Below are 27,197 nucleotides of genomic sequence, written 5' to 3'. Positions count from 1 at the left end.
ATTCTATCGCTCGGTGCCAACGAACACTCTAGCCGAGGAGACGGAGAAGCGTGTACCTGGCCGCAAGCTCTCCAAGGAACGGATATCTGCTTTGTGTTGTGCCAATGCTAACAGCATGCACCGGGGTACGCCCGTTGTTGTTGGCCGCGCAGAGCAGCCTCGGTGCCTTCGTGGGGTGATGGATGTCCTTCCTGTCGTCTGGTACCATTCTTTGAAGGCATGGTTCATAGCTGTGATCTTCATAGACTGGTTCCACCACCACTTCGTCATGGAGGTCATCCATTACCAGACGAAGACACTGGGAATCCCGCGCGACCAGGTAAAGGCCCTCCTTCTCCTCAACAATGCACCTGCCCACCCGTGCGACAAGGACTTGGTTGCTCAAAATGGCCGTATTAGGTGCATATTTCTTCCACCTAATACGACTGCTCTCATCCAACCAATGGACCAAGGAGTGATCGTGGCAACAAAGCGCCTATACCGTCGGAAGTTCCTGGACGAGGTGATGGTTGTTCTCGAGGACGAGGACGAGCGCAGAAAGGGACGGGACACACGAGGTAAGCGGACTTTGGAAAACCTTCACCGCTACAACATCAAGTCTGCGCTGTACAATTGGGCTAGTACATGGAAGGAAGTCCCTGTGAAGACTCTGGAAAATGGTTGGTCTCGTCTGCTTCTCGGAACGGATGTGGAATACGATTTTCTAGGATTTGACGTGGATGACTTCCATGCACAGCTACGTACGCACAGCTCGATGTAGATGTGGACGATGTTCGTGAGTGGTTGGATGACGACGAGGGCAATCCTGGGTATCAGACGTTGTCTGATGTCGAGATCGCGTCTTCATTTGCAGGTGTCAGTACCGAACTTGAAGATTCCGACGATGATGGTGACGATGATGCAGACTCCTTTCAGCAGGACACTACTCCAGCCATCCCCAAGCTGAGCGCACTCCGGGAACATCTAGAGTTTGTCCTAGACTACCTGGAACACCCGGACTGCGACAGGGAGATGGGGCCCTTGGGACTCGTGGAGGAAGTGCGTGCTTTCAGGCAGCACATCATCAATCATCGGAATCGTCGGTCATTGCATCAATCAGCCATTGATAGTTTCTTCAGACCCATGACCCCCGCTGTGCCCAGCCCTGGCTCCACTCCGTTGCCTCCCCAAGACAGGCCCTCATGCTCCGAGCCACAGCCCAACACATCAGCCACGGTGGAGTCACCGCTCGATGTGAGTTTGCGGCTGTCTTCAGAGTCGTCTGCAGTGGGTACGCCATGACCACGACCCAGCGATGCACCCCAGGTCACCTGCCAGTGATACTCTTGGACTCTGCCAGTGAATAAACAGCAAGAACTTCTCCACTAGACCACACGGGAATTTAGAGTGTTGTGCAGTGAAAAAAACAGTGTGTTGTGTTAAGGATTTACAGTTGTGAGAGAAAAGACTCAATTGGAAAAAAATTTAACGTACATAGACTTGTTTGTTTTGGCTTTGGAAAATTATAAGAGTGGGAAAAGTTAAAGTGCAACACTTAGTAAGTTACAATGGAGCATTAGTTAGACAAGAGTGCACACTGTGAAGAGAACGGACTTCTGTGTGCGATTGACTAAGTTCAGTGCAAGACTTCAGGAACAGTGTACTGCAAGTGCTTCAGGAAATCCTTCTTACTGTCAGAGTCCGAGAGGAGGCGGTTATTCATCGAGGTGCCATGGACTTGCCATAAGTAGGCAGAATGTTTCATACTGTACTTTTTTCCATACTATACTTACCTCATTTCACTCTTTAATGTCCTTTATTGGTGTGAATAGGGTGTTAGGAGCTATGCATGTGCAGTAGGAAGGTGTTTTTTTGAGTTAGGCTAGGTTAGGGTCCATAAGTACCAGTCCAGGAGCCAGTCACCAGAATGTTTATTAATGTATGAACATACTTCTAAACCCTCATTTTATGTTTCTTTTGCATTTATTTCAGTCATTTATGTGCCTTATTGGTGTGATTTGGGTCTTAAATAGGTGCTATGCATGTCCAGAGGGAGTTGTATAGGTTTTTCTCTGAGTTAGGGTCCATAAGTACAAGTCCATAAGCTGGGGCCCAATATCCGGACAGAACCATTATCTGGACCTACCTATGGCTCTATTACGTCGGATATTGGAATGATTACTGTATATATATATATTTGTTTTTCGTTTTCGTTTTTAAAGGCTCCAACATGCTTGCATGTGTCGACCTTGGTCACCTAATGTCGGCTCTCCACGCTGCACTATCCATTGCAGCCTCCCTGTTCAGTCCCTTAACCTTAAGGTCACACTTAAAGACCTCATCCCATGTCTTTCTCGGTCTGCCCCTCATAACCCCACCCCCAGTATTAACACTTCTCACCTTCCTCACCCAATTATCATCCCCCATCCTCTCCACATGTCCAAACCACCTCAATCTGCCTCTCCTCATCACAACACCAATACACTCCAGTCCCATCCTACCTCTCAACTCTTCCATTGTAAACTCAGCCCTCCAGGCCTTGGACGCAGGGACGCACTGTACATCCTCCTAATCATTGTCATTTCTGTACGTCTGAGCCGGCAAATATCTTCCTCCTTCACTGCCCAGGTCTCACTGCCATACAGCATTACACTCCTAACACATGCTGCATACAAAGACCCCTTAGCACGTAGGGAGAGCCCTCTCAATGTCAGGCGATGCAATAGCTCCCTGAACTTCTTCCAACCACTTCTCACCCTAGCCACAGAGCTAGCTCCAGCCCCACCTCCAGCACACAACATGTCTCCCAAATAACAAAACTCTTCCACACACTCAAGAGATTCACCAGCAAGTTCAATCCTTTCACGTCTGACAATCTCCACCTGCTCACCCCGGCACGCCGTACAAAAAAAATCAGCATTATCTCGCAGTCTACCTCTGATACCACTACATCTCTTGTGCACCCATTTATCACAAAAACCGCACAAGATGGAATTACTTCCCACGCCCTTGTGGCAAACTGTACATGGCCACTCTCCCTAGTCTTTGACAGTACCGCCACCAACCCTTGATATCATCACTTTTGTTTTATCTGCATTTACCCTTAAACCCTTTTGCCCCATACCATCTCTCCACTTCCTAAACCTTTCCTCCGCCTCCCTTTCATGCTCTGCAATCAACACCAAATCATCAGCATACAACAACGCCCTCGGGAGTCCGTTTCTAAAGTCATGTGAAAGGGCTTCAAGTACCATGATAAACAACATAGGACTCAAGACTGACCCCTGATGCACACCAACATTCACAGAAAACTCATCACTCAAATCTCCATTCACTCTCACCTGGGTGTGAGCACCCACATACATGGCCATAACCACCCTAACCAGCCACTCCTCCAAGCCAAGCTTTCTCATTGCCCACTTCACCACCTCTCTAGGGACTCTGTCAAAGGCCTTTTCCAAATCAATAAAAACAAAATAAAGATCCCTTCTCCTACCAATATATTTTTCCTGAAGCTGTCGAACAGTGAATATGGCATCAGTGGTCCCCCTACCTGGCACAAACCCAAACTGCATCTCATCAATATTCACTCTTTCTCTAATCATACCTTCTAAAACTCTCTCCATTACCTTCATTATCTGATCTAAAAGCTTTATACCTCTATAATTTCCTCTTTCCAGGGCATCACCCTTCCCTTTATACACATTTACAATTACACTTTTTCTCCCTACGTGTCAAGTGGGTTGGTGGAGGATTAGTGCCCCTCCCTGTAAAACAATTAACTCTAAGCCCTTGACCACCCCGTTTGGGATACATGGCGTCTGGCAGTGGGGGGGGGAAAAAAAAAAAAAAAAACAATTACAATCTTCAGCCAATCATCTGGGACAACACACTCATAAATAATCCTATATATCAGGTCAGTGACTGACCTCACCCCTATATCGCCTAAGGCTTTCAACATTTTGGCAGTCAACCCAGACACACCTGCTGCCTTCCCAGTCTTCATCCTGCCTATTGCCTCACTCACAATAGCAGTATCAGTCAAAGGCCAAGGGCCAGACACTGGATCTGCTGGCTCCAAACCTTCCCTGTCCCAGTCAAACTCCTCATTCAACAACCAGTTATAATGCTCTCCCCATGCATCTTTAATATCCTCACTGTTCACCACTACCCTTCCTTCATCATTCTTCACACACTGCTCACCTATGATATCCCGATTATCCCTCTTCACCTGACCTGCCACCCTAAATATATTTTTCCTTTCCCCATGATTTAGGTTATCAAGTAATTGTCTCTGTGACTCAGACTTTGCCCTGTATACCTCTCTTCTAGCCCTACGCTTGGCAGCCAAATATTCCTCTTTGCTACCACCCTTCTTCCATTCCTGGAAAAGCCTTCTTTTCTCCTTAATTGCAGCTTCTACACCCTCATCCCACCACCAAGTTACTTTATGTCTTGGTGGCCCTCTTGTCCAGCCGCATGTTACATCAGTAACTCTCAAGAAATTGAGAGTTACTGATATATATATATATATATATATATACTGTATATACTGTATATGAGTACCGTATTTCGCGGCATGTAAGACGCAGCATTGTGAAAGACGCACCCTAATTCTGGCAGGGCAGTTTTGTGAAAAAAAAGTTTGCCCCAACCAAGACTGCAGTAAGGTTTCTTGATAAGAGCCATTACCACACAGATACACACTCACCTTTCAGAATCTATTCATTACTGATCATCAGCCTTTGGTTTCTTTTTTTATATACAAAGAATGGTACAGGAAAAGAAAACAATGCCCCTTCTTGACAAAAAGTGACTGATATGAGCCACTATCACTTAGATACAACACTCACCTTTCAGAATCTATTCAGTACTGCTCATCATCCTTTAGTTTCTTCTTTTATGTACAAAGAATGATACAGGAAAAGAGAAAACAAAACCCCGTCTTAACAAAACGTGACTTCAAACCACGAGGCCATCTCAACTTTGTTGATAAAAATGTATCAGTAAACTGATCTAAACACTGTTTTTAATATTTTATGAATTTAAAACCACAAATGAAGTCAATAAACTCTATTCTTTCATTCACTGACGAAAACATAAAATACAATGAATGTTCACATCAGTTCATTTATCCTAAAAGAACCCCGTCATATTCCACACCTGTTACGGAATTTCCTCACATTGCCTTGACTCAAGCACAATATCAGACGACCACCATCATTAATCATGCACTCTAACTAACCTGTAATTACCTCCACAAATAATATAAAAAGGTAGCACTTGCAAATACACAAATGACAATGTTTTACAACCAAAGTTCAATATAGCAAGTCTGCTTGGGAACAGGATAGACAGCTGTTTTTACTCTCTTCTCTCAGTATCACTCCTTCACTGTCACCTATGTTTGCCTTGCAGCATCAACAATTAAAAATGTATGCTTCACTGATCATAATTTACTATAAACATTCATTTCAAAACATACTATGGTGAAAACATCCATTGTTACACCTTAGTAACACTGCTGCCTCCCAGTCGCTAGACAGCAGTCTCTACCCCTTCCTCTCAGTATCACTTCCTCACTGTCAGCGATGTTTCCCTTGCAGCATCAACAGTTTAAAATACGTTCTTCACTGATCACAATTTACTAAAAACAGACATTCATCTCAAAACATGTCGAGAATGGTGAAACTATCTCTTAGCAACACTGCTGCATCCCAAGCGCTAGACAACTGGCTCAAACCTCTTCTCCCAGTATCACTCCCTTACTGTCAGCTGTTTTCCTTGCAGCATCAACAATTAAAAATGCATATTTCTCTTACCAGAATTTGCTAAAAACAGACATCCATCTCAAAACATTCGAGTACTGTGAAAACATCCATTTTTGGTCTTAACACTGCTGCCTCCTAGTCGCTATGGTACACACACACACACACACACACACACATGTACACACCACATGCAACATTCGCTCACCTCTGAAACATTTACATCAGTCCGTTTTGGAGTACCCAGTGGCTTTATTATATGCCAAAAACATCAAAATGTATTTGGTTGTTCAATATAAATATCATCACCTAAGGACATGAAACATCTCAAACAATTTATTCATCCAAACATCATCAGTGCAACGCTAAAGGTGTACAGCACCATTGATCCTAAATTTTCCATGGCTGCATCTGTCATGATCACCTAAAACCTATATTCACTTCATATTACTGACATGGTGAAAATTTCACCCGTCTTCAAATCCTGAGAATTCATCACTACTTCCCCCGAGTCCTGAAGCATCACTGGAAGTCATCACCACGGTCATCATCACTGTTTCACTGTCACTTTCATACAGTAAATGGTCCTCAGTACCATCCATTGAATTGCTTATACCACACTTCATACGATTTTAACTTGGCAATCGTTTTAACTGAGCACAGGCGATATTCAGACTTGGGGCATTTGATACAGCCCACATTAGCCTCCTCAGTATATGTTTCCTGAACTGAATAAAATCATATGGCGAGCATGAATAAACTACCCTATAAAATACATTGCTGGGCTGAAGGGATTATAATAAGTGGATTATCAGTTCCCTAGCCTGACTCTTCCCACTTCTACTTCCTTAACTACACCCACACCAAACTCTCACCAACACCTTAGGATTCTGGTCGTTTCGGCCGTAACGTCCAAAATGGCAAACGATTTTACAACCTAACCTAACCTGACCTAACCTAACAAATTTGGACGTTACGGTCTAAATGATCCCCATTGCCGATCATGAGAGCTTTGCTTAGGCAGCAGAGATGCAGAGAGTGAACGTTGTCAATCATTCTGATCGCTTCGTCTGCTAAGAATACAGCAGAAATGGCGAACGCTGATATGAATGCCCGTCAGGCACTGCTATTTCAGATATTGCATCAGTTATGCTACTCAGTGAATTTTATCCTATTTCCATAACAAAATACTGTAATTGGGTGTGCCCTGAGTTGCATAGACATTGCTAAAGTACTTCACTTGGCTGAAAAAGTGAAGCTGTAACTTCGTTAGCTTGCTAGAGTAGGGTGTACGCTAGACACTAAACTGCTAAGTTGCTAAACCGCTAAACCCCTTGACGGTATTGGCCAGTTGAGCTGAAAACAATCCCGTGAATGCTTTGTGTTCTTGAACTTGCATGTTTTAATATCTGCTGCATATATACACTCACAAAATGTCACAAAAGTAACTGACCTAATTAGGGTTACTGAATTTCCATACGTGACGAAAGTCTGTTTTGATGACTTGGCAGTTTCACTAGCCAGCATCTCTCCAGCATGATTGCTTTGCTAGTTAGTGAATGGATGGCAAGCAAAGTGGTCATGATTGCCTTTCAGAAGGTTAGCAGACAGTTCACCAGTGAGCACGTTAGCTTGCTAGAGTAGGGTGTACGCTAGACACTAAACTGCTAAGTTGCTAAACCGCTAAACCCCTTGACGGTATTGGCCAGTTGAGCTGAAAACAAACCTTGAATGCTTTGTGTTTTTGAACTTGCGTGTTTCAATATCTGCTGCATATATACACTCACAAAATGTCACAAAAGTAACTGACCTAATTAGGGTTACTGTATTTCCATACGTGACGAAAGTCTGTTTTGATGACTTGGCAGTTTCACTAGCCAGCATCTCTCCAGTATGATTGCTTTGCTCGTTAGTGAATGGATGGCAAGCAAAGTGGTCATGATTGCCTTTCAGAAGGTTAGCAGACAGTTCACCAGTGATCATGTACGTTAGCTTGCTGGAATAGTGCAGATGCTAAACTTAAATTGCTAAACCGCTAAATATCTTCACGATGTTAGCCAGTTGAGCTGTAAACAAACCCGCGAAAGTTTTATGTGTTTCTGATCTCGGGTGTTTCTTAAATCTGCTGCATATACACTATCTATCTATCTATCTATCTATATACCTAGGCTGCTTCCCCCAAGGAAAGGGAGGTAGCCGAGACAGGACGACTCACTCTCCATTTACTCATCCATTCAAACACATTCATTCGCATCTTAGCCCCAAAGGGGAGAACGGACAGATCCTCACCGCATCACACCGCACAAGGGTCAACTGCGCAATGCAATCAGTGACATCCGCAGCAGGGCCCGACAGCAGAACTGGTTTACCCCTGCCACATCATAACAGACCCATCCCCTTACCCGCACCTGACCTGACTAGTGTATATTATTTTTAAAAATAAAATCAAGTCTGCATACTGTAGAAAACACCTGTGGTTGCTAAGTATTGAGATGATCATCTTTATAAGAGTTTCTTCTCAGTGAAGCCTAACTAACCTGCCTTAGTCTAACGTGCAGGACGCATGGGGATATTTTAAGGTAACTTTGAGACAAAAAAGTGCGTCTTATATGCCGCGAAATACGGTAATCCCTCTAATATTCGGACGCCCACTATCTGGACATCCCCACTAACCGGACATAATCGTCCCGGGATCCAATATTCCCCCCCCCCTCCCCCAAAAAAAAAAAAAAAAAAATCCTGCCCGTAATTTGAACTTGGCGTGCGTGGCACGGGACAGCTTTGTTGTGGCGCGTCATTCCTCCGACGTCCGCTAGAGCGCCCCTTCATCCTTCCACTTTCCGCCTGTCTCTCGTCGCGAGTGAACGCTCGTCATCATGGCTGCCCACGTGCATTGTGTTAAGGATTTAGAGTTGTGAGTGAAAAGACAAAGATTTAATGGACTGTAACTGTAACATAAATTAACTTGAGTGTTTTTGGTTTAGAAAATGGTTTTAAGAGTGGAAAGACTTAAAGTGCAGAGTGCAACACTTATTTCATTAAGGTACAATGGAGCGCAAGTAAGACAAGAGTGCGAACTGTGAAGAGAATGGACTTCTGAGTGCGAATGACAAAGTTCAGTGCAAGATTTCATGAACAGTGTACTGCAAGTGCTTCAGGAAATCCTTCTTACTGTCAGAATCTGAGAGGAGGCAGTTATTCATTGAGATGGCCATGGACTTGCTGTAAGTAGGCAGAATGTTTCATACTGTACTCTACTGTATTTTCCATACTATACCTACCTCAAACACCTCATTTCACTCTTTTATGTCCCTTATTGGTGTGAATATGCTGTGTCTTAGGTGCTATGGATGTGCAGTAGGGAGGTGTTTTTCTGAGTTAGGCTAGGTTAGGGTCCATAACTACCAGTCCAGGAGCCAGGGACTTGTAAGCATCCAGAATGTTTAATATTGTATGAACCTACCTCAAAAACCTCATTTTATGCTTCTTTTGCATTTATTTCAGTCTTTTATGTCCCTTATTGGTGTGATTTGGGTCTTAAATAGGTGCTATGCATGTCCAGAGGGAGTTGTATAGGTGTTTTTCTGAGTTAGGCTAGGTTAAGGTCCATAACTACCAGTCCAGGAGCCAGGGACTTGTAAGTACCCAGAATGTTTAATATTGTATGAACCTACCTCAAAAACCTCATTTTATGCTTCTTTTGCATTTATTTCAGTCTTTTATGTCCCTTATTGGTGTGATTTGGGTCATAAATAGGTGCTATGCATGTCCAGAGGGAGTTGTGTAGGTGTTTTTCTGAGTTAGGGTCCGTAAGTACAAGTCCAGAAGGCTGGGGCCCAATATCCGGACAGGACCACTATCCGGACATGCCTATGGCTCTATTACGTCGGATATTGGAGGGATTACTGTACAGTATATGTATATATATACAGCTACCGCAAACTCACTCAGGACCTCCCCCCACACGGTATTAAAATACACAGAAGTCATAGTATATCACAATGTTTTTGTTCATGAAATGCCATTCATTAATATGAAATCATGTTTCTCTTGTTTTTAAGGACCAATTGGATGCATTTGGCATGGAATCACTTAGATCTCTGAAGTAATCTAAGGACATTTCTTTGCACCAAACATTTGTCAATTCAGTCTTCAGGTTGTCCAGATTGGGTGTCATCTTCTCTGCCATGATTTTCTTCATCTTTGCCCAGCAGTTTTCTATCGGATTTAGATCTGGACTCTTGTCGAGGACCTCAGTCCAATTATCCTGAAGCCATTTTGTCACCTTTCTTGACTTGTGACATGGAGCTGAATCGTGCATGAAAAAAACGCACCCATGAAGAGCAAAAAAGTTTAACAAATGATCTTTCAGAACTTGAATGTACCAGCCACCATTCATCATCAAGTTCTTAGGAAGGAATTAGAGGCCTCCCCTTCCCATTTCACATGAGAAACACCCCCATACCATTACTGATTTTGGGTGCTTAACAGTCGGCACCATGTAAGCAGGGTCATATCAACTACAGAAGGCAGGGCCACGAACCTTGGCAGAACACACCTTGAACACTTGAAATGTGCTTTTATCGGAAAATATAACTTTTCTCCACTCATCTGATGTCCAGTGTGCATACTTCTTGGCAAACTGAATGTGCTGCTTCTTCATGCAGTCAGTGAGAAGTTGTTTCTTGGCTGCGATGTGGCTTGGCAAACCGAGCTCCTTCTGCAAGCGGTGTTGGATAGTTTGAATTGAGACGTCTTGTAAGAGCTGGGGATGCATTCTCTTCAATACTGCTGCTGTCACTCGAGGATTCTTGATTACTTCCCTCTTCAGAAGTGTATCTGTACCTCTGGAAGTCATCCTCTTCTTTCCACCACCGTGCTTGTGCTCAGGTACGACATCAGGTGGCAGGCCATGCGCTGCAGCATGAGTCTTCATGACGTTCGACTTTGCGCATCCAGTACATTCACAAATTGTGTTGATAGGGACATTATCCTGCCTCCATGCAATGATACGGACCCTCTCATTGCTTGAACAGTTCTTTCAAGGCATGAATACCCGACTCTAGGAAAATAACAGGGCAAACAGTAATGCATACAGAAAAAGGTGGAGGTGCAAGCTTGGAGCGATGGGAACTTATACTCCCACTCTTGCTTCTGGTAAGCATTGACATGCTGAAGAGTTGCCAGTTAGTTCTTGCCCCCAAATTCACTTGGTAGAGGTGGAAATCCAAAGCACAGACAGACAACTCCCCCATAGCAATTCTGTGTGTAGGTCCTAAGTCAGTTTGCGGTGGGTGTATATATATATATATATATATATATATATATATATATATATTTATATATATATAGTACTCCCTCCAGTAACACAGGATCAAGTAACACGAATTTGTGCTTATGCAGTAAACTACAGTATATCCAAAAAATATATACCGCAGTCACAAACAGATACAGTATACCTCAGTGAGTTGTCAGGCATTGGAGCTCTCGGACAGCCTGCCAGTAGTCAAATGTCACCCATAATGACATCAGGCAAGGGGTGCATTATGATTGGTTGCATGACGTCAGATCCACATGTAGCCCCATTGGCCGCTGGGGGTGTCCTCCATTGTTTTTTGTTGGTCTGCTGCCTTGTGCTCACATCTGAGGTAGCTACTCTTGTGGTACAGGGCATTGTTACTTCTGTTAGAGCCAGTTAGGTTAGTGACCTAAACTTTTTTTTTTTATTATTATTATTAAGTAGAACCCCATACCGGTAATTGCCGAACTCAAAATTAATGACTTCAGTAATCAGCAATTTCTTCCCCAAAAAATAGTCAGAAAAATACAGGAAAGAAACTGGAGGAATATGAATTCAGTTGGTAAGGTCTTTCTGCTGCAAGTTAAATATACATTTAGCGCTCATCCTTTTGTTCGTTTTTGTGTGTATGTGTGAAAAAGAGAGTACTGATGCACACAGAAATTATTCCATTAACCCCTTAATAACCCCTGACATTGAACAACCCTTTTCAGTACCGGTGTTAGTGACGTCAAGTTAACGCAAGCTATAGAAAACTGTGAACAATTATGGGAAGAGAACGAAGGTCACTGGCATGTTTACACGACTGCGTTACCATCCGAGGCATTCAGGCTGTCACTTAATCTCAGATGTTTTTGCCCTGTAATTTTATGAGTTCTTCCATGAATCATAGCAAATCCCAAGATGGATGTAGGAAGCAAAAAAAAAAACACATTGCTGGGTGTGCCAGGTGATTGCCTTCACTTCTTTAAGAACAATAAATTGATTTTTTCATTCTTTCCTCATTCTTCTGCTTACGAGTGACTTTACACTCCCTCTTTTGTCTTTCTTTCCATCTTTTCTCTTCCTTCTGCCTGTAGGTGACTTTACACTGAGTAACAAGCCAAATGATTTCCTGTACACCGGGTAACCATTTACTACACTGGGTGGTAACCATATAACCAAATTATGGCGCCTGGTGGTTTAGTGGGTAATTAAGGTGCTCCAGTTGGATTGAGCCTGTGCAGGTTTACATCCAAGGGATGGTTGGGGTTTATTGCTCACGTATTGCCACCCAGGGATGAGTGAGGCTGGTCACTCTCATCTTAAATGTCAGGACCAACTTGCCTAGCCCCGGGTTCCTATGCTCCTCATGAGGCAACATAGGATTGGATGATGGATGAATGGATGGATAATGATAATTATTTGGTTGATTTTTTTCCCATTTTTGGAGCCTGTTAAGGAAAGCATTGTTATGTGTGTTATTTTGCTAAAAATGCAAAGGAGAAGGAGTGGGTTGATTTGACCCAAACCTAGACCAGATGAGGTAAATTGTGGGGATTGTTGCAGTATGCAGAGAAAGTACAGGAAGCTTTGATTGACTGGACAAAACATTAATGACACTAGGGGAAGGTTGCCAAGTCACCCAGTCTATTTCAGCTGGAGATAGGAAGTAAGTGCTTCCATTTCTTAAGCTGCATGATGATGAAATAATTCATTCCATCACCAATAAAGATACATGGGTGATGTCATGAGAAGCTAAAAGCCTCATCCTCATGGTGTTTTCTAGGAGGGAGTGAAGAGTGAAAAACTTGTGCATTTTAATCACCAGCAAACTTACTCTCCCAAGTAGAGACACCATGTGATGAATGGTTTATTACAGATTCTCAGTGACTCCTTATGATAATATACAGTATACTGTATGTTTATTTTTTAGAAGCATATCATGTGAAGGCAGCAACAATATAGAAACATCCCTTATGCCTAAAGGATAAAGGTTGGCTGTGTGCAGTATTGAGTCAGGAAAAAAATATCATATGGTGTCAATAAAGAGATAACATTTTGACCATCAGGCTGGTTGATGCACAGCTTCCGCCAGCTATTGAGGCTGGGGTGTGCGAGGGCCTCAGCTCCCCACTACTGCTGCCACCGCTGGCTGAGCGTATGAAGCTGCTCTATGCCTTACTGCCCAAGTCACCAGAGGACTGGGGTCAGCTGTCATGTGGTCAGGTCAGTGTTTTGTTTTTCCTTTTTGTTTTTTATCATTTATTTGTTTAATTGTTTATTTTTATACATTAACTTGACATCCTGTTCTCTAAGGCTTAGCAATCCTACAGTGACATACAAGGTGGTAGGTGGTGGTGAATATCATCCCTTCACATGATGCAATGCTGCCTGATTCTTCCTCCACCTTTGTTATTCTTTTCCGTGTCTGCCCTCCTCTCTTTCTATTTCTCTCATCTTTCTTGTCACTTTTTATTACTTTTCTTTACACTTTAGGTGACACTACACTGAGTGACAAACCTAATGGTTTGCTGTAACCCATAAATCATTTACAGTGCTGGGTGGTAACCATATAACCAAAGAGGGTGATTTGGAGCCTACTATGGTGCCCCTGTTAACTGAGTGGGGAGGTTCAAATGCAGCTTCCACACAGGAACCAAATCTCCACATTCCTTCCTGCACCTCACTGTGTCAAGGTGCAGACCACTGCATGGGAACACTGGTCCACTGCACGAGTCAGTCCTGCAGGGGTGGTTGCTGGCCTGCAGGTGATAAGTCTGCTTAGCTAAACAGACTGGGGTTATTCAGCAGCAACAACATGTCGTACATCTTCACATTACCATATCAGCACTAATTGCCAGTATCAAATACACACTTGTGTTTCTCATGCAAGACTGGTTTAATGGTTTTAGTGGGGATATTTTTGACATGTGGTTGGTTTTGTGGAAAATAAGTAGTCTGTCTTAACCCACCTAATCCCGACAAATTTTTCACTAATGACCCCCCAATCCCGGCAGATTTTTGAAAAGTTTTTACTTTGGCTAAAATCTCCGCTTTTTTATGAGAAACATCAAAAATTCAGGGAGAAAGTTCCCAGTTGAGTTTAGAAATACCAATACAGGTAACAGTACTCTCACCTTGGTACCGTGTTCTCTCAGGCCAGGCTCCAAAGAAGACATTTTCTTGGGAGGGGTAACTATTCCAAACCACTCATTATATGTAAATATTTATTTATTTGGTATGAATTTATATGTAGTACAAGTGTATATTGGTTTTCACACAGTAATATAGGCGATATAAGCATTGTTCATTCACCAAACACATCAACATGTGGCACCTTCCTTTATGACGTTACCACCTCATCACTTCTGCTTGTTTCTTCATCTGGCTTGTTTCTTCCTTTGTCCTCCACCTCTGGAATCACTTTTGCCTTGAATTTCGTCATTGGAGGGACTGTGGTGCGACATGTCTGTACTGGCCACGTCACTGTTAACAGGTGAGTTGCCGAGAAAGTGGTGTGCGGGGGGGAGGGGGGTCAGGTGGGGCCAGGCATTATCCCCACCTGGCATTGGGTAGAGGAAGTTCTCACACATATGGCTACCAAAAATCACCCATGAAACTTGAAAAATGTGGAAATGACGGACCTCGCGATTGCAAAAGTATAGATACGTCATCGAGTGTCACCGTGACAGAATGTGATGATGTATCCATACGTCAACGGGATGCCTCGGGTTAATGAGATTAAGGTGACAGGGCAAGGTCAGAGTTCAACCTGTGTGTTTGTGTGTGACTGAAGTAACTAACACACCTGTGATCTGATCTGAATAGAATTGGTGGATGATTCAAATCCACCCATGTGATTGACCTATTGTTTTTAGGGCCATTAAGTTTGAGGTCAGAGTCACATGGCACATCAGCTTAAAGTTTTCATCTAATTTAGACTAAACCTCGTGGAAAAGTTCAGGTTCAAACATGGAAAAGGAGAGAGTAAAATTTGAGGAGGGAAGGGGTCAAGGTCACAAGGAAGAGTCAAAGATCACAGTCGCTGGGTACAGTGAGTGCAGTTTTGATATAATTTAAGCCAGAGTTGATGGGAAGGTCAGGGGTTAGGCAAGAACAAAGTACAGTAATGTGATTTTGAGAGTACAGTAATCTGTCGAAGGTCAAAACCACAAGACAGAGTAAAATTTTTAGACGTAGGCTGTTTGGTAGGTGTGGGTGTTTCACTGTATGAGTGCTCCTTCTTGTTTCATTTTGTTTTTGAAAGCTCCAACATGCTTGCATACATCGGCCTTGGTCACTTGATGGTGGCTGTCCATGCTGCTTGATCTCTGGCAGCCTCTCTGTTCAATCCCTTAACCCAGAGGTCACAGTTAACCCCTTAAGTCCTAATCGCATCAGTTGATGTGATTTGAGTTTTATGCCAAAATGCCTAATCGCATCAATTGAACGCGGCCTGTAAAAAACTGCGGAGCGCTTGCTCCACCCCATTTATGACGTACATGGCTTCAGGCCAATGAGAACTTGCCCTTGATGTGGTGTGAAGGGGGATTGGACCAACTCGGGCGATGGGGGGGCAACCCCCTCTCGGCCACCTCCATGCCACCTTCTACTCCACTCCCTCACGCCCTACTTGTCCCCCACCACTCTCCCACCCCTCCACTCAACTGCATCTCTCCTCCCCACAACAACCTGCATCCCTTCCTGCCATCTCTTGCCTCTCCTCCCTCCCTGCTAGCCTTGTTCCCCCTCCCCAAACCCCACCCCATCTCTCCCTCCTTGTCCCTCACTACCCTTCCAACCCCCAACAGGCCCCCGAGTGTCAGGCCTAATGTACGTACCTGTTTCATATTTTTTCTACTTCCCAAATTTTTACGCCTCACTCTGTTCATTTCTCACTTCGTACCTACCAGTTTCTGTATGTACGTAGTTGGAGAATGCTGTATGTTGTACTACGTACGACGCTTTATTTATTTATTTATTTTTTTTTTTCCCCTACCTGCCGAGATTAACACTTCTGAGTAGTGTCCATCTGTGTTAGTTTTCGAAAGACTATGAGTCCTTGTAGGGCTACTCCCTGCACTTGTTTCATCTCCCTGTACATACAAACACACCTGTTTTCATGGCTGGTGTGATAAATTTCAATGAAATGGAGAGTTTCCACAGGAGGATTTGGTTCTTGTCGAAACTGTTATAAGTGTGATGAAGTGTAATGATAATGTGATAATTGTAATAGTGTGATAAATGTGTAATGAGACATTGGGACAATATGAAGAGAAATCGGAAACAAATTATTGCTTTTTTTTTTTCCTTTCTTATGCATGCATTTATAGCATTATTCAACTTTATTTTGATGTCCTTGATGGTTATAAACATTTATATGCATCTGTGTTAGTTTTGGAATGACTAGGAGGCCTTGTAGGAATACTCCCCACACCTGTTTTATCTCCCCACACCTACATACACATCTGTTTTTATGGCTGGTATGACATATCCCATTGAAATGGAGGGTTTCCACAAGAGAATTTGGTTGTTGCCAAAATTTTTCTCCCCAAGTACCATCAAGGTCTTGTAGGCCTACTCCCCACACTACATACACACATGTTTTCATGGTAGATGTTACAGAACACAATGAAGTGCTTTCTTTTCATGTGAAAAGCTGGTTATTTCCAACCCCCGTACCTATAGGCCTACTCTCCACAACCTACTTTATCTCCCCACAGTCTAGTAATCTCCCCACACCTATATACACCTGTTTTCATGGATGTTGTGACAAAACACTTTGAAATGACCTGTTTCAATAAGAAAAATAGGTAGTTATCAAAATTTTCATGTTTTCGATTGTTTTTGAGGAGTAACTATTATAAACTTATTGTGAACTTTGACGTGCGATTGTGCAGTAACCATTAGGCTTGTTGGGGTATGGATTGCATTGTCAGGTGTGTAAATTCATCCTCTTTAGCCAGAACACAGTCAATTTGCCCGTGGTGAAAGTCGACAAAACACCCCCGCATTGCGGTTGTGGGAGGTACCCTGCCTGAAACAATTGTGGTCTTAAGGGGTTAATGACCTCGTCCCAGGTCTTTTTTGGGCTACCCCTTACAATCCTACCCCTTAATATTAACACTTCTCACTTTGTGCACGTGATTATCATCCCCCTTCCTCTCCACATGTAAAGTGGAGGGACTGTAAGAAAATGTTTTGGAAAGAGGTGAAGAGAGTAAGACAGGGTGGAAGTGAGGTTAGCACGGGAGTGAAAGATAAAAATGGTAGATTACTAGTGGAGAAGGGAGAAAAAGTGAGCAGATGGAGAGAACATTTTAAGGAAGTGTTGAACATACAGGATGGAAGTAATGCGAGTATAAGTGGCTAGGGAATGGCTGGGAGAAGGAGGGAGGTGAGAAGACAGGAAGAAATCAGTAGGATAGAAGTTGTGGAAGCAATGAAGAAAGTTAAATTGGGGAAAGCCCCAGGAATTGATGGAGTGAGTGATGAAATGCTGAAGCATGGGGGAGAGATAGTAGTAGAATGGATGTGGAAGATGTGCAGATTGGCCTGGGAGGAAGGTAGAGTCCCTGAGGATTGGAAGTCAGGTATAATTATTCCCTTGTACAAAGGAAAAGGGGAAAAAGAAGTGTCTGGTAATCATAGGGGCATTTGTCTTCTTAGTATAATAGGAAAAGTGTATGGTAGGATACTTACTGACAGAGTTGGAGAAAGAACAGAGAAATTAGTTGGAGAAGAACAGGGAGGCTTTAGGAAGGGAAGAGGTTGTGTAGATCAGATATTCATTCTTAGATCTTTAGTGGAAAAGTTTCTAGAGAAGGGAAAGAAGTTGTATGCGGCTTTCATGGATTTGGAGAAAGCATATGACAGGGTGGATAGACAAGGATTGTGGAAAGTGTTAAGAATATATGGAGTAGATGGAAAGTTGTTGAATGCTGTGAAGAGTATGTATGATGGTGTGAAGGCTGCAGTGCGGGTGGATGGTGAACTAAGTGAATTTTTCTCCTTGAAGGTTGGGTTGAAACAGGGATGTGTCATGTCTCCATGGTTGTTTAATCTGTACATGGATGGGGTATTAAAAGAGGTACAAGGTAGGGTAGTGGATGTTGGATTAACCCTGGTTAGAGAGGATAGTGTTTGGAAACTCCCTGTACTGTTGTTTGCAAACTCCCTGTACTGTTGTTTGCAGATGATACTGTGTTGTTGAGTGAAGACGAAAGGGAGCTGCAAGGCTTGGTGGATGAGTTTGAGAGAGTGATAAGAAACGGAATCTAAAGGTGAATGTAGGGAAGAGTAAAGTGATGGTCTTTGAGAGAGGTGAAGTCAGTGACTGTACAGCGAGATTGGATGGTGAGGAATTGGAAAATGTGAGTACGTTTAAGTACTTGGGTAGTGTGCTGAGTAAGGATGGAGGTTTGGAGCGTGAAGTGCTTGAAAGGGTACAGCAGGGAAGAAAGGTTGCTGGTTCTTTGAAAGTAGTGATAAGAAACAGGGAAGTGAGCATGGAAGTGAAAAAGTTACTACATGACAGTATTGTGATACCAACTCTAACGTATGGAAGTGAAGCTTGGACATTGTTGGAAGACGCATGTCAAGAGTGAGAGCAGTGGAAATGAGTTATTTAAGAGGAGCCTGTGGAGTCACGTGGAGAGACAGGCTGACGAATGAGGATATAAAGGAGCGTTGTGGTGTTGATGTGGATGTGATAGGAAGCGTTGTTAGGAACACACTGAGGTGGTTTGGCCATATGGAGAGGATGGAGGGTGAGAGACTGACGAAGAGAGTGTATGTGAGTGAGGTGGAGGGGGGAAGAGGGAGGGGGAGGCCGAGGATGAGATGGAGGGATGGGGTGGAGAGGTATATGAGAGAGGGGGGTGTGAGTTGGGAGCAGGGCAGTGAAATGGCGGGGGACAGGCGACGTGGAGGCGATTTGTTTGTGGCCTCCCCAAACGGGATTGAGGCATCTGGCAATAGATAGATAGACTTCCCATTTTCTACCAGACAAGTACTTGTAGATCTCACATAGTCAGTTAATTCTGTGGTCCTAATCTGCCCTGGCGCACAGCCTCAGAGAATGCATACCTCTCCCAGTGCTAATAAAATTTATGATTTATTCCTGCATGTGAATTCTGATCCACCCCAAATCTAATCAATCCATCTTTGACCCACTGCCCACCTGTCCTCCACATTTCATTCATATTTAGTAGAAGCTTTTTGAGATATCTTGTACACAAACAGACAGACGTGAGTGACTACATAACCTTTGTCCAACTTTGTTGGTGGAGGTAATTGCAGATATAGCATACTAACTCTCTTAGGCTTCTCTGACTCACTCCCAGCTGAATAACTGGTTTCAGCTGAAACAAATTACTGCACTAGAGTTCTCCCAACCTTGAAAATTTAAATGGTACCTATCACAACCTTCTTTCTGATCGTCAGTATGGGTTCCGTCTGGGACGCTTCACTGGCAATCTTCTCACCTGTCTTTCTGACTCCTGGTCATCCTCCTTTCGGGACTTTGGCGAAAGCTTTGCCATTGCACATGACATCTCAAAGGATTTCGATCAAGTCTGGCATGAATCTTTAATTTCCAAACTGTCCTTTTGGTTTCTATCCTTCTATCTGTGCCTTCATCTCTAGCTTCCTTTCTGGTTGTGGTATAGCCGTTGTTGTAGATGGCCATAGTTCATCTCCTAGATCTATCAACAGTGGTGTTCCTCAGGGCTCTGTCCTATCATCAACTCTCTTCCTCTTATTCATCAATAACCTTCTAAGCTGTACATCTAACCCTATCCACTCGTACGCTGAAGATTTCACCCTTCACCTTTCCATTCGGTTCTTGCAACGTCCATCTCAGCAGTTACTTCAACAAACAAGGGATAAGGCTATGACACACCTAATGTCTGACTTGGCTTGTATTTCTGACTGGGGTAAAAATACTCTTGTTGTTTTTAATGCATCAAAGACTCAGCTCTTACACCTATCAACCCGACAGAATCTTCCATAGGAGTACCCACTAATGTTTAATAATATTCAGCTTAATCCTGCATCATCCATGAACATCCTTGGGGTTTCATTCACTCGGGACTTTCTTGGAAAGATCATATTACATCTCTTGTAAAATATGCTTCCAGGAGATTAGGTGTGCTAAGGCAATTCCGTTCCTTCTTTACCCCTGCACAGTTGTTGACTTTGTACACGGGTTTTATCCACCCCTGTGTGGAGTACAACTCTCATGTGTGGAGAGGCTCCCCACATACATCTCTTCTCAGTAGGGTGGAGTCAAAGGCTTTTTGTCTCATTAACTCTTCTCCTCTTACTGACTCCCTTCAATCTCTGTCTCTTCACCGCACTGTTGCATCTTTATCTCTTTTCTTTCGCTACTTCAATGGTCACTGCTCGTCTGAACTGTCTGTTTGCATCCCTCCACCTCTACAATGGGCGCGTAGCACCCGTCCAGCAGCAAACTCTCATCCCTTTTCTGTCCAACTCTCTAATGCAGGAGTTAACCATTACTCCCAGTCCTTCATTTATGCAACAGGTCAACTCTGGAACTGTGTCCCTCTTGTCTGTATTTCCTGCTAGCTATGATCTCCAGTCTTTCAAACGCAATGTGTCCAGGCATCTCGAAATGATCGGATCTTGAATTTGGCTGTCTTTTGTACGGCAAATCCTTGTTTTTCATGGCTTGGATGTTCCGCCAAAACTGCGCGAAACGCGAAATGCTGAATTGTGAAATTAAGAATCTGTCTATCTATCTATCTATTGCCAGATGCCTCAATTCCGTTTGGGGTGGCCACAAACAAATCGCCTCCAAGTCGTCCTGTCCCCCGCCATTTCACTGCCCTGCTCCCAATTCACACACCCCTCTCTCATATACCTCTCCACCCCATCCCTCCACCTCATCCTCGGCCTCCCCCTCCCTCTTCCCCCCTCCACCTCACTCACATACACTCTCTTCGTCAGTCTTTCACCCTCCATCCTCTCCACATGGCCAAACCACCTCAGTGTGTTCCTCATAACGCTTCCTATCACATCCACATCCACACCACAATGCTCCTTTATATCCTCATTCGTCAGCCTGTCTCTCCATGTGACTCCACAGGCTCCTCTTAAATAACTCATTTCCACTGCTCTCACTCTTGACTTGTGTCCTTCCAACAACGTCCAAGCTTCACCTCCATACGTTAGAGTTGGTATCACAATACTGTCATGTAGTAATTTTTTCACTCATGCTCACTTCCCTGTTTCTTATCACTGCTTTCAAAGAACCAGCAACCTTTCTTCCCTGCTGTACCTTTTCAAGCACTTCACCCTCCAATCCTCCATGCTTACTCATCACACTACCCAAGTACTTAACAAGACAGGGACAACATAATGATTTCCAGTTGATATAAGTTTGGAGACTGGAGAATAGATGAGGACTGTTGGAGCAGGTTTCTCAACGTGGGGGTCAATGTGCCTAGTCTTTCCTGATACTACAACTGCAAGCAGCATAATCTGGAACAAAAATAAAATAGCATGACTAGTAACTTATTCTTTACTTGTCTTCCTGTCAGTGTGTTCTATTGGCCTATCCATAACTAGAGGTAAATCTGCTACTGTTGTGCGTGATCTTAGGCTGTATCTAGGGGCCGACGCAGGGCTGAGGCTGCTTGCCGGGGAGAAACGATCTGGCGCCGGGCCGACCGCTTTACTCGGGGACTCCCCTTCTCCACTCGCCTCGCGACTGCTCGCTCCGTTTTCTATCTCGGTTCTGGTGTCCTGGCAGGTAGGATACTTCTAAGTCGTATTCGGCAACCTGCATCTGCCATCTAGCTATTCTGCCGGAAGGCTCCTTCACATTAAAGAGCCACGTGAGGGGTCGGTGATCCGTCTGCACAATCACTTTGTATCCCAAGACAAGAGGCCGATTTATCCGCAATCCGTACACAATACTTAAGGCTTCTTGCTCGATAGTAGCATAATTAAGCTCATCTTTATTTAATGCTCTACTAAAATATGTCAGCGGTCTAAGGTGTCCATCCTCATCTTCCTGTTGTAATACCCCACCTATCGCAGTACCACTTGCGTCAGTTGTCAGATAGAATGGTTTATCAAAGGAGGGAAACTTGAGTACGATGTCGTCAGTAAGCTTACTTTTCAGACTTCTAAAAGCTTGATCAGCCTCATCGTTCCACTCGATTTTTTGTTTACTGTTTTTCACTTCCTTCTTTCCACGAGTTAGTTTTGTGAGAGGCAGAGCAACCTTAGCGTAATCGCTTATAAACCTACGGTAATAATTAACTAGCCCTAAGAAAGATTGGAGTTCCTTCAGTGTCGTAGGAACAGCAATTTCCCTTATGGCTCGGACTTTATCCGGTTGGGGCCGCAAGCCTTCTGCAGAAATTATGTCCTAGGTAAGACACTTCATCCTTGAAAAAACTGCACTTCTCTAACTTAAGAGTAAGTTGAGCTTTCTTAAGTCTGGCAAGGACCTCATCTAGGTTCTGTACATGTGAATCAAAATCTTCACCATAGACAATTATGTCATCCAGGTAAGTATGACTGATACGCCCTGTCAGTCCTATCAGGACTTCGTCAACGATCCTTTGGAACGCAGCAGGGGCATCTTTTAAGCCAAATGGTAGACTATTATATTCCCAATGACCGTCTGGTGAGGAAAATGCGGTCAGCGGTCGTGACGCCTCATCCAGAGGGATCTGATGGTATCCTTGCCTCAAATCCAAGCTACTGAATACAGTATTTTCTCCTAACTGGGAAAGAATTTGTGCAATGTTTGGCAATGGGAAGGGGTCTGATGTTATCTGCTTATTCAAATGACGAAAATCGAGACAAATTCTTAGTCCACCATCCTTCTTGGCCACCGGGACCAAGGGTTAACAATATGGTGATCTAGAAGGATGTATGATATTTTGCTCCCTTAGTTCATTTAGCTGTTGCCTAAGAGTTTCGTGATACTTAACCGGTACCTTATAAGGACGACGGTTTACAACCGGTCCTGTTGCACAGATGTGATGGAGGAAATAAGGTGTAATATTCAGTGGTTCATCAGGTAAGGCAAACACTTGAGGATGCTTTCGCACTAGATGTTTGAGAGCATCATTCTCCTTAGTCTCTGGTGGACATAACTCATCTACTTTTAGAAAGAGCTTAGTTAATCTCTCTTCTCCCTGTGTCACACCAGTTATTTGCCCTTGCTCATCCTCCTGATCCTCGTCCCACATTATCTCCTCAAACGGTTCTATTGTCCCCACCCTGTACCTGCCAGATATACTGACTCGGTCAGGGGTGGCATTAGTGCAGGCAACATAAACCCTGGACTTTCCTCCCGCCTCGCCCGGGACCATCTGTACAATCCCTGGCCACAGCATAGCAGCGAAAGTACTACCAGGATTAGGTGAGAATAACCCAAAGGACCACCCTGAAATTTCAGTCTCTAACGGGATCATTCCACTTGTGAACGGATCAATCACGACTGTCTCACTCGTCATACAACGCCCAGAGATATACTCCTGGTCATCTGATAAGCCAGTTTCAACTACATGCAAGGAGGAAGCACCATCTATGCGAAGATTCTCCTCTCCCGACTGTAATTCTACCTTCTCCCCATCGATCTCTATGCACAACGGGTCTGGTGAAATATATATACAGTATTCCGAGCGAAAATAAAGTCGGAACCTAGAATCACTGAAATAGTACATGGTAAGTTCCTCACCACTACTAATTCACTCTCGTAGGTGTGACCAGCCAACCCTATAGGCAGGCTAACCACTCCTACCACCTCAAGCTCATTACCACTTGCGGATACTAACCTTCGTCCTTGATACGGTCTGAGCTCAGGCTTGGTCTCACCCAAATTCTCATAGGTTCCTTGATTAATGAGCGATCGACATGCTCCGGTATCCAAGAGCATGGGGCAATCCCTCATTTCACCACACGCTCCCATAATCATCACCAGATCCACTCCGTTCCCCAAGATCGTGATTTTTAGAAGGAACAGTCATAGTACCGAGGCTGCAGAGCTCCAATGCGTTTAGCTACACTAGTCAATCGCAGCCAGTATTCAACCAACCGTTCGCCAGGATTACGACGCGCATGTTTTAACGCATGAAATGTAGATTGGAGAGTTTGTTCTGGGGACAGCAGCGTTGTGAGAATATTTTTAAACCGGTCCCAATCATCATTGGCCTTGACAATAAGGTCCTCAATGCTGTCATGTACCCCACCTAGAGTGTACTCCCGGACCACATCAAAGCGACCGGCAACAGTCCACCTCGGTCCCGTAGTCTTACTCTCTATATCCTGCGGCCATTTGCTAAGGTCTGTTTCTAAGATGACTCCAGGATATTCAGGTAATGTGACGGTTCTACTTGCAGCAAAGCTCTTTAACCCTTTAACGCGGTAGACAGCATCCTTAGCATTATCGGCAATAGCCTGCGATAGCTGGTCTGACAGGGTAGCGATCCCTGCTGTAGGATCAGCCATTTCGAACAGTACTTCGTCTGAGTCTGTGTCTGAATCAAAGTAATGAGCAAAGGAAATTTCGTCCGGACCACTGTAAGAACTAGAGTCGCTACTGAATTCCATACACGAGTGTAAGAACCTAGGTGTGGAACCGCTTAACTCAAAAGTTTAATTAAGCCTTAAATATCCCACCGCTGCCACCATTGTCGTGCCCTCCACTCTCTACTTACCCTTGGTATGTTTCGTACTCAGTCTCGCCAAGTACGGTGAATGGCTGCCACTAATGAGTATTGGTAGCGTGTGGCAGTAGCAGCGGAGAGTGTGGAGACAAGCCCAGAAGGGACCTGTAACCTCGTAGGTTAGGGCAGCGAGATATTAAATACCCCTTCTGCCCCAGACTCCCTCCTTGACTTTCCAAAAATTAACAGTTCCACACTAAGGTTACAAAACACAGAAACAATTTTTACTTTACTTTTTAACAATCTGCTACAAAGTGTTACACTACTTCAGAACAAATTACACAGTTATAACATTAACTTACTATCCCGAGTTTCATCTCGACACAAGGGAAATATCAATCACTTATTTACGACTTGACAGCAAGTAAGTACTTGACTTGATAGCCATAAAAGGCTTCAGTCTACGTATTAAAGACTAGACAACCATCCATGAGTGACAGAGGTTCACTTAAACGTTATAGTTCTTACTCTAAGTTAACTCTACTACTTAATTAATATTCGCCACGACCTGGAACAACGCGTCAAATAATATTGCTGGTTTTCCCGAGTAGAGACTGCCGGTACTTTACTTTACTCTAACGGCACTTATATACCTTGCGTTACTCTCCCGCAAGACTATTCTTCAATACTTCTACTCACCAGTACCGCGAAGCCCATGGTCGTGGCTGTTCTGGCCGTCTGTCCCAGCTGAACACAAGACAATCCTGTCTGACTGCCAAACCTTCTCTAGCCCCATCTCTCTCATGAGCGTGCTTATAAACACCTCTCATACACACTGAGTCACTAATACACCATACTCCATCCCCGTATACATCCAGCATACACCCTTGTTCTTACGCACGGGCACACCATTATGAGTGAAGATTCACAGATGGCCACCACCCCCGGGACCCCCCAGGGTACCTCGAGTACTGATACATTAGCCTCTGACCCTTGGATCCTCGAGAGCTATGATTAATGTGCATCTTGGGTGTTTTTCCCACCTAGCCACCCTCCTACGTAGTCACCCTCCTTCTCATCACTCCTTTATTTACTTCGTCTATTCTTGTACTTCATCTTCCCCTTCCTCCGCAATTCTCTCCAGCCCTCGCTGTCCCCCAGCTTCCTGTACTCTTTTCCACTCCTGCTGGGCACGTGCCAAAACCTCAGCACCATGCTTACGTTGTAGCATTCTATATGCTGCTTTCAGGTACTTCTGGCGTTCACGACTCATTCTCCTATCGTCCCTCGCTCCTTATTCATCTGCCCCACATCCGTCTTCTTCCCTACTCCTCCTTTCTCCGCCTTCCTCCTCTCCCCCTCTACTCCCACTTGACCCAGGCCTCAGTCTGAAGGGGCCGTGTGAGTAAGAGGTGGAGATGATGTCAGGAGCAGCAGTATCTGGGTGGGCGGCAAGTACCTGATCGTTGCAAGCCCAACATATCTATCTATATACCTAGGCTGCTTCCCCCAAGGAAAGGGAGGTAGCCGAGACAGGACGACACACTCCCCATTTACTCATCCATTCAAACACATTCATTCGCATCTTAGCCCCAAAGGGGAGAACGGACAGATCCTCACCGCACCACACCGCACAAGGGTCAACTGCGCAATGCAATCAGTGACATCCGCAGCAGGGCCCAACAGCTGAGCTGGTTTACCCCTGCCACATCATAACAGACTCATCCCCTTACCATGCATAACAGCACCTAAAAATCAACTGTACACAGAAGAAATAATTTGATGTTTAATTTTAATGAGACAACACTTAAAGAGTACATCCTTAAGGGTATGAAGTACAGTAACCAACATTAACGAATCCTCTTACTGTACAGTACTGTATATTATTAATGTGAACGTGGAGAACAAAATCGATTGTGTAATTGGGATTGATGTGGTGAAGAATGTAGAAAATTTTATATATCTGGGAACGATTGTATAATCTAATGGATCATTAAACAGTGAAATTGAGGAGAGGATTAGACAGGCTTGGTGAGCTGTTGGAATGTTGAAATCTGTTTGAAGTGTTGGTGGGACCTGAAGGAGATGGCAAGAGACAAATAGTGGTGGAGAGAGTTCATTTAGGCCCTGTGCATTGCGTGGGGTGCCACAGGAAATGATTGATTTATTGACTGACTGTTTATTCCGTCCCAGAACTGTTCTAACTAAGACTTGGTTGGTTACCATTGGTTACCTCTGAAAATTAACCCATTAGGTGAATACTGATATGGTAAAAAATAGTGGCAGAAATAAAGGTTGACCAAAAACAGTGCAGACACATTTACTTTATTATTATTTAACGTGCACTCACCTGCTTTTTGAGAGTTTCCATGTTCTTCCTGAGGGTCCTTATAGTGCTTTTCAGGAGCCCCTTTCAGGTGACGTATTTCAGGGGCTGTCAACCCCTCCTCAGGGAGCTGCAAAATCCTTCCTTTGTTGGCTGGTGAATACCGGCGATGATTCTGGTCAACCCTATAC

The 27,197-nt window shown here is 44.0% G+C and overlaps 1 protein-coding gene across 1 annotated transcript in view; it reads left to right on the top strand.

Annotated features, from left to right (window-relative positions):
* Positions 1 to 27,197, top strand: part of LOC145403091 (putative E3 ubiquitin-protein ligase HERC1) — a 597,230-nt gene that overhangs the window by 161,116 nt on the left and 408,917 nt on the right. Inside the window, 1 exon segment of the mRNA XM_080274923.1 lies at positions 13,098 to 13,254. Within this exon segment, the coding sequence (XP_080131049.1) occupies positions 13,098 to 13,254 (157 nt within the window).

The sequence above is a fragment of the Coenobita brevimanus genome, chromosome 60, assembly GCF_032717465.1.
Source record: "Coenobita brevimanus isolate Jiangsu-jjx chromosome 60, ASM3271746v2, whole genome shotgun sequence".
In the NCBI taxonomy this organism is placed as follows: Eukaryota; Metazoa; Arthropoda; class Malacostraca; order Decapoda; family Coenobitidae; genus Coenobita; species Coenobita brevimanus.
Note: the sequence above shows the minus strand (reverse complement) of the source record. Positions and strands in the feature narration are given on the sequence as shown.